General features: G+C 37.3%; 1 protein-coding gene across 1 annotated transcript; it reads right to left on the reverse strand.

The window, feature by feature from the left end:
* Positions 1–264: 264 nt before the first annotated feature.
* LOC131076434 (TORTIFOLIA1-like protein 2) lies at positions 265–7,975 on the reverse strand. The gene is made up of 5 exons (XM_058013609.2): positions 6,788–7,975; positions 5,301–5,406; positions 4,243–4,838; positions 1,743–2,639; positions 265–1,115 (listed from the first exon to the last, which is right to left on the reverse strand). Exons 1-5 carry the CDS (start codon positions 7,610–7,612, stop codon positions 924–926), a joined length of 2,616 nt encoding a protein of 871 aa, XP_057869592.1. The 5' UTR covers positions 7,613–7,975; the 3' UTR covers positions 265–923.
* Positions 7,976–9,372: the final 1,397 nt, after the last annotated feature.

Consider the following 9,372-nt stretch of genomic DNA (forward strand, 5'->3'; position numbering starts at 1 on the left):
AATGGCCACAGGCTGTCAAAATTACAGACACGAGTAAAACCATAAGATACAGGTTTTTGGCTACAATTATTCGGATTTCTAAGAATATTAACCATAAGATACAGTAAAACCAAAATAATGGCCACATGCTGTCAAAATTACAGGCACAAGTAAAACCCTAAATCTGATACCAAATATTTTTGCAGCCTTTGTAAATGTCATTTTCCACAATATGTGGACGAATAAAATCAAATTGTTGAACAGTAACTGCACAGTACAAAAGGGTAAAAAGAAGTGATGATATGTTATTAATCAATATCATTGGCGGCTTAACTTAAAAACAGATTACGGTTAGTATAATATATAGCCGATCAATGAAATTCTTGCAAGTTTACAGAACGTTGAGCAGTTCATATTTTTTTAAGCTTGTGCTTTGACATTATCAGCTCAAATATAAAGTATTTTAAAACTGCTTATTCTGCTTTTCTTAATTGCTATCCAATAGATTTTTCTCCGTCGGGAGACATTTACATCTTTGAATATATGGTATTCAATGTGTCCCTGCAAGCTTTAGAGCGTGGCAACGCCCATTCTCAACAATGTGCTTACTAATGAAGAATTATTTACAACTCAATAGTGGAACCCGTCCACATTTTTGATCTAATAAGTAGTCTCGAGCTTAGTTCTCCATCTTATAATCTGACAGAAAATTTGACTAGGCTGCTAGTATGCTTATCAAATCTCAAAATCGACATGAAATAGCAGACTGGTGTCTATTACAAAGGAACAACATACTTTTTGGTGGAAGAGAGTATTCAATTCGAAATAGAACATTTGCATGCCTTGGTAAGGTAACCTACAGAAGCTCTCGACTCATGATGTTATCGACCTCCATCAGAAGAAAGAGCACTGCCGACAAGAGAAAATATTTTCTACTATACTGATTACCTGCATTTCAATGAGTCCACCATCCAAAGAGTAGACAACTTGGATGCACTCTGAGCAATGGTGTTTCTATTTGAAGAATCCGAAAAATGCTTTGATGAAGCCTCTTGTAAGGCTTGTAACATTTCTTTCTTTGCATCAAGTGAGAGGCCCAGATAATCTGAACCATTGCTTGCGGTCAAGTCCACAACCTGAGAAGCAAGAAAAAATGTAATATAAATGAAATATTGTAAGAAATTTAAATCGGTTGCTTCTTTCAAATTGGTTCTTTGGTTTGGATAGTTGGTGCAAAAGAGAAAAGAAAATTAAATGTTGGGCACCTATGTGTTTCAACTAACCTTACAGTCTTTTGCCAGCCTTTTCTGCTAGCTGGTGAGACAACGTATCAGGCATTCTGGCAGAGATACGGAACATGGTACTTACAGTTTCTACCCAAGATAAAATCATTCAAAGAAAGGTCAAATATGGGAGCTTTTTTTGAAGGCTGAGCTAAAATTTACCATCGGAAAATGTCCTACGATCAAAAACAATATTTAGAGAACCCAACCATTGATCTGGACTAGTCTCTGTGACAATCATGCCAATGTTGAGGGAAATAAAAGTTAAAACGACCTTGCACAATTTTCCGATAACAGAGAGATGGGAGATAACATGTAAATGAGGTAGTTGTAGTAATTGGTTTAAGGGACTACACACAAGTAACATTTTGAATTTAACAAAAAATCATAAACATTAGTTGAAGAAATAAACTATAATTATCATCATACAAAAACAAAAGATTACATGTCCTATTAGTAAAGGTTAATAGGATAAATCACCTGTTGAATCCAGGGGATTACTGAACCCAAGAATTTCTGCTTCAACAAAAACTGCTTAAGAGCTTGCATCATTTCCAAAATGGTCCCTTGAGATAAATGTTCCAGCACAGGACCAGTCCGATTCATTAGCCTAATCAACAAAAGATCATCCCCAATGCAAAGGACCTCGCCAAATGCTGACTCCACATCTCCTTTCCATAGAAATTCTACAGACCGTGACCAAACACTCCAAAAACTGCCACTGCCCTGACCTAACTTGCTATTGAAGTCAGTGGTCCTGCCTATAGCTGTTGGCCTTGAATTTTCTTTCACAGAATCACACACCTCTGTTTTAGCATCCTTGCCTACAACCCGCATACCAGAGAAAGCAATAGCTTCATCCTCTGATACTTGCAATGCGCTGCTTACAGAGGGACCCTCATTAGACCTGTTTCTGTCCCGCGCTTTGGTAAACATTTGATTTCCTTCCAAATTTTCCAATATAGACCTTTGAGTGTCATTTGAAACAAACTCAGTGGTCTCCCTCTTTAATGTCCCCCGGACATCTGCCAAGGGATTCACCATAAAACCACCCCGCAATCCTTTCAACTTCCTATCCCATATATCTGTCCCCATTTCAGCTCTGTATGGTGCACCTCTTCCAGATCTACTCATTGATGAGCCGTCAGATGTGGCAAGTTGTGCAGGTGAGTATCTGCCTTCATTTTTCCTCCAAAATTTGGAGCTTAAAAGCACAGAGCCGGGGAACTTACAACAAGTAGCCCTTCCATCCTCAACAGTAGAGAGCCTACCAGTTGATACAGCAAGATCCTGAGCCATTTCATCTACAGTCCTTTCTAAACCATGTACTCTTTTTTCTAGTGAATGCAAACCCTCTTGTGAGCTTCCCATAAACATCTGACAGCACAATTACAAAAAACTAAGTTTTAACTATCAAGAAATTCAAATGCAAGCAACTGCAAACGATGAAAATTCTATGCACGTTTCAGACTTCAATTCTTGATTAATTTCTCATCTATCTTCTGTACAAGTGTTTCTCAGTGCCTCTAGTAAGTTTTGAATTCCATCTAGACATGCATACAATCAAAAAATAGGCCAAATCTACACGGAATACAACTTATGGCTGGTCCTTCTATCCAATACAGTTTGTGTAAAATTGGCAGATAGAGGGTAAACTTACTGGTTTACAAAGGCTACAGAAGAGAAGTGAAAATAATCAGGAAAACATTTGAACACTCATCACAAAGCCTCTATTGTATGAAATTATGAATATCATCTAGAAGGCAACTTCTGCTCCTAATACAAGAGCCAACATAAATATAATATCTTTAAATTCAGGCTTTAGCACATTAGTAAGGAACATATCAAAGCTTGCTGACAAAGACATTCTTCGCAACCATCACTTTCAAGCATTATGATTACCATTTACAGGCACAAATAAGGTACTCCCATGGGAACAAGTGTAATTCTATACTGCTGGTTACAATTGTTGCTTCAGACATCTCTTCGTCATGATTTCTCAAAACAAAAACCACTAAAAAAAAAGATGGTTTATCAACTAGAGTGGTCAAGAAGTTTAAAGAACTGACATATATTAAAGAAATGTTGGCACTTTAAATTCTAGAGAAGTTTCCAGATACATGTTTCTTCAAAAGTACCAGCTACCTAGAAAGTTAATAATAACTTAAGGTGAAACTTGGATAGCCCTCTTGTGCAAATCTTTCTTTGCATCGTAAGGAAGTAACTAAACATAAGATGCCTCTTCTTTCCTCTATGTTGATTTTCCACATACCTTCTCTATTATGTTAATGATCCATTGTATTTTGCAACATCTGTCAAAAGAATTTTGAGCCTTATCCATGGAATTATATGCCGTAAGACTACCCAAATCCTCGAGCAACAAATGGAGCATTTTTACAACGTTGGAGTTGGGAATGATTGCCATGGCAATAGAAATTACAAGCAGCTGACTCACTTTGAAATTTACCATAAGAGCTTTTACTAAAATGGTTGAGAATATTATAGGATTGTCATCATTAACAATAAGTTGTTAAACAGCAACCAGAAACAGTTATGACAAATTAGATGCTCTGAGTTAGACTAAATAAAAAATGGCTGGAATCAGAAGCGAGAACGTTTGATAAAAATAATTGAACCGTGAACCTTGTTTCATGCTAAATCTATAATTCATAAAAGAGATGAATGGAGCATAATTAAAAATCATAAAAAGAGCACCCACAATCTAGACTGCAAAGTATTTATTGATTTATGAAAATCACAAAAGATGACAAATTCAACAGCAATGGCAGCCCATGCATGTCTAATTGAACGTGGCAACCCAGGAGCAATACTTGGTGGCTATCCTTTAAAGAGTTCCAAGTTCTAACTACCTACCATAACAATTTTGCCATGATATTGGCTATAAACTTGTTCAGCTCTTCCAATTCAAAACAATGGGATATTTTGCAGACTTAAAAAGATGAAGATTTCGGCAAGTTACCTTCATAAGTTCCAACAAGCTGGATTGCTGATTTTCAATCTGAACCAGTTGTTTCCTAATCATAGCCAATTCATTTAAATCATGGCCATTGCACTGGATTTTAAAACTATTTCTGCCCGCATTGCTTGTGTTCTGCTTCTCATTAGGAACTGTCTCAACAGCAGGCTTTAAATCAAAAGGTCGGTCGATCACAACACATTTGGTGTCACAATCTGAGCGTCTGGGAGTGTCCAATTTTTCCACTATCTCTGAATCTTTAAATCTTGTTCCATGATCTACATTTGAATCTCTCCTCTCTTTCAGTTTAGCAAACAAACTTTTACTGTAACTTTTGTCATGATCTTCAACAGGCCGACTTTGAGGAACAGCTACCTCAACCTGCCAGCTATCTACATTTTTCTGACCCTGTTTATGCAATAAGGCTGGATTTGTCTTTTTGTCAGTCAGAGGAGATCTTTTCCGTATACTACTAACAGAAACAGTATCTGGAGGAGATCTGCTCACAGCAATGCTACTTTTCTTTACAGAGCCACAATCGGGCTTGAAAGAATTGGAAGGCTTAAAAGCAATGGAAAAATGATCTTCATACATATTTTCTGCAAATTGAAAATAAAAATTTTAAATGAAAACAAAAAAATAATAGAATTAAAATCAATCTATAGCATATTATGAATTATTTATTTATGTTAGAAGAATCTGTGAACTACTGGGAAGCATGAAAGTGGTAATGTATCAATTCCATGTACTATGACATAGAAATGAGGAAAACTACATCCAATTGGAAAGCAAGCCACTTGAAATCTACATGAAATTCTGAAAAGTTCTAGTAAGATGACTATTTAAAAAAGCCTGAGAAAATCTTAGGGAAAAAGTGCATGCTGGATGAAAATATGATGAATGTAAAAGGCACATCTATATTGGAAGATTATAGACAAATGATCTCAGGTACACCATAATAACACATGAAACTCTTAGACAAAAACCACAGAAGAGTGCAAGTTACATTTTCTATAGCATGTCAAAATCTGTGCTCAATTATGTCCCAGGTGAGGGTATACCTTTAGCAGAAGGTTCTCTTTCATGGGATGGTAAAGACTCATCGGAATCTGGAATGCTTTTCCAGCTTTGTAAAGCCTGATTGACCATGTCTCGAACTGGTTTCACCTATTTCAAAATTTCCAAGTACACACATCAAAGCTAGAAAACTAAAATAACAAATGAAAATCCCAGTGTTAAATATAAACTATATTTCAGTCAATTTATTTAGACCAGAACCATGGATAGCCCAAACAAAATTACAAATATTAAATTTAAATATAAGCCTGGATGAAAGAGTTCGAGTAACCCAAGGACCACATAAAATCCAAAATTTACGCATATACACATCAAAGCTAGAAAAATAAAATAACAAATGAAAATCCCAGTATCAGATATAAATTAAAATTAAAATTCAATAAATTTAATAGGACTAGAGCCCTGGACAGCCCGAACAAAATAACTAAAAGTTAAAATCAAATATAAGCCATGATTAGAGAGTTCAAGAAACCCAGGGACCATAAAAAATCCAAATTAAGGCATTATTATAGTAGCCAATTACGCAATAACTAACAAACTAATTCAGTAAGAAAAGTATGAGCCCTATTCAAGAGTAAGATGCCCCTGGTTGCTGAAAGGAATACTTAATTTTTGATCTGAAAGAAATTTATCAAAAGGAAGATAAACCATAAAAATGCAAGCGGAACTTAGTCATGTGCAGCCAAATCAAGGATAGTAGAAAATACATAAAATTCAGCCTATAATATTGTCAAATTATATAGTAGATCCCGACTGATCAAAAAACTCAAGTTAACCCATGACCAAAGGTTTATAAGAGCATCTTTTTCTTTACATAACATGAAAAAGGTAAACTACGGAAAGATGATCTAATCAAAGTCAAAATCCTTCACATTCTAACTGGAAGAAAGTGATGATCAATGCAAAAGGAACATAATCATGGACAGTCTAAACGGCAATGATAGAAATACAAAATTAAAACTAGTCTATGACATTGTTAAATTAACAAACTGGAGACCAGCTGATGAAAAATTTCAAGCTAAAGGCCTTGATCGATAGGCTCATAATTGTTTCTTTCTTTTTGACGTAAATGAATAACTTTAAAGATTCAAATCCAATAAAAGCACTAATCCTTCCAATTCCAATAGCAGGAAATGATCAAGAGAAATACAGATATGATAATCTTCAAACTAATCAAACACATAAAACGCACACCAAATTTCAAAACCTGTAAATTTACGTGCATTAAGGGAAAAAAGATCTACATGTAACCTGTTTAACATTCTGCATCTCGTAGTTCAAGTATAAAAAAGAAACAACATGTTCAAAACCCAATTCATAATAAAAAGGACTGGTCGATTTTTAGTCATGATAAAAACACCTAATTGAATAAAGCCCTAAACTTTTAAAGAAAAACGTAATGGCAACAGCTTCCAATTGAAGATGATTTAATTGAATACATCAAGAGACAAATCATTAACTAAATACCAACCTTATCAAAACGACTGGATTCCAATGATGCAAGGCACGAAGATTTGAATGGTGTGACCAAATCTGCAATGTTGAGAGCCATGCGAGAAAAAGCCTCAGCCGCAGCTTTTCTTGTAGCCCAATCAGAGCTCCGCAAGGCGTCATCCATGGCAGGGATCAACATACTCAATGTATGCTGATTTGACGCCCCCCCTGCCTCGACTATGCTCCCAATCACACAAAGCAACGCAGGCTTCCCCAAAAAAATCTTATTATTCAAAAGCTTCACAATCCTGGGCAAAAGCCTCTGTAACCCCGCAGGCTGAGGATCCGCAGCGTGGTCAATAACGCGAGCAAGGCACATTGCAGAACCCACCTGCAAATAACGGTTCTGCTCGCCGAGGCATTCGAACAAAGGGCGAATGAAAACAGCAATTGAAGGCGTCGTAATTTTCGACGCCATGACGCCGATTGAGTCTACACAAGCGTCACGGACATTGGAGTCGGGATCCTTCAACCGACGCACAATGTTGGCCACCATTTTGGACAAATGGGACGTCAAAATGTCGCCATGGGCGTCGGCTAATGTGGCAAAGAGCTTAACGCATTCTTTTCTGACGATGCTCTTTTGACGGGAATCAGTGTCACAGAGGCATGTGAGGAAAGGGGACAAAGCGTCAGGGCTCAACGACTGTGCGACACCATGGAGCTCCTGAGCCGCTATTTGGTACGTATCTCGATCTGACAACTTGTTTATTGCAACGATTGTTCGCTGTTTCAACTCATGGATCGCCTGCTGAGGCGAAGGCTTGCCAATGCTGGCCCTGTTCGATCTCACCTGAGCCATTCTGCAATCTCGGCAAGAGTCCTGTCCTTCGCCCGGGGTTCGATCCTGAGACCTGAGAGAACTCAACTCTCGAGCATTAAATGCATACTTAAACCCGCAAAATAATGCACTACAATCTCAGGAAATTCCTGAAAATTTTTGCAGGTGGTCTTGCCTCCCCTGCACAGCCATTATTCACTTACATCCTCCCGCGAATATATCTTATATCATTCGCTTACTCTGATGACCAATCCATTATTTTGCGCGAAACCATTAAACAACACGCATCTCTGCGCCATCGAACGGCGCCCGTTAAACGGCGGGTACAGACTGGAGATCTGGGCATCCTGACGAGGACGGAATCTAAAGCATTAACTAGGCCGCAATTTCACCGCATACCCGCAGCTATTTTACTGCCGCGTCGTAGAGTACCAGTCACACTTTATATTAAATAATCCGCAACAATCCCGTGATTGGGGCCCTTCTGGAGCTTATCAGCCAATCGTGGCCGTCCACTAGTGCCAATCTTAACAGAGATCAGATTTTTCTTAGTTATAGAAGAAGGGATCAGGAACCCAACGCGCAAACCGTCACGTTAATTGAAGGAGAGCGTTAAATATTGCGCTCCTCTTTTCGAAGCACAAGCTATAAAGACTGGTTAAATTTCTTTAGCGTGGCTTATTTACCAGGGAACCGACCTTCTGCATGGCTTCACGTCCAAGTCTGGGAACAGTTGACTGAGACTTTTTACCGTCAGTTGTTGTGAACGTGAAATCAGGCGTGTCTACTGTGATGGCGGACAGATTGCCCAGGGAACAGCCACGGTTCAAATCTTGGGAGACACGTAGCATGTGTCTACCCTGTAAAAAAAACTAAAGTCCACTCACTATTCCGTGATGGGTTAACTTCAATAAATTAGAAAACAGACAATAAGACTCTATAAATGTTCACTTTTAAATTGGGGTCCAGTGGAGGACATTGAATTTCAAATGATTTATTATATACAATGGAGACTTACTTTTGGTCAGAGAGTGTCTGAATATGATAGTTTCCTTCCCTCGACACATTGTTATGGAGGCTTACTCTTGGTCAGAAAGAGTGTGAATATGATAAGTTTCCCTCAAAACTCTCATCCACACATTTTGTACTAGTGTGGATGTGAAATATATACGAGTCTTCTTTGCTTTCACTTCTATCACCATATTTTGTCTCTAGGACAGACGGGTGAATAGTTGTGAAGAGGTGTGTCATTGATGAACTGTAATTTTCGTTACAGTATAGAGGTCTTATCATGGATATAGTGATAGAAGAGAAAGATTAATAGTTGTGCGGAGGTTTTGAAAATAAATGTAAGTTGTTGTAGTGTTTTATGGATTTGATCGTGTGAGTTTTTTTATTATCAACATTTTGGATCAAAGAGAATCTTACCATGATGATGGATCATGGTGTTTGATCTGAAACGTTGGTAATATAAAAATTCACATGGTCAAATCTAGAAAACACTACAACAATCAATATGGATTGTGGAAATTTTATGTTTTTAAATAAATGTAAGTGTCATTCACAAATTGTAGAGGTCTTCTCAAAGGAACAGTTATTTTTGCTATATTAATAATAGTTTTAACATTTAAATTATTTTGTTGATTTGGGATTGATGATAAAGAAAAAGATGATATTATTATTGATTCAGAGGAGATTGAGGACAAATAGAACAAGTGTCACATAGTGATTAGTACATGTTATTGTAACATGTTTTGAAGTAGAGTTAATGATAAGTTTTG

The sequence above is a fragment of the Cryptomeria japonica genome, chromosome 3 (assembly GCF_030272615.1).
Source record: "Cryptomeria japonica chromosome 3, Sugi_1.0, whole genome shotgun sequence".
In the NCBI taxonomy this organism is placed as follows: Eukaryota; Viridiplantae; Streptophyta; class Pinopsida; order Cupressales; family Cupressaceae; genus Cryptomeria; species Cryptomeria japonica.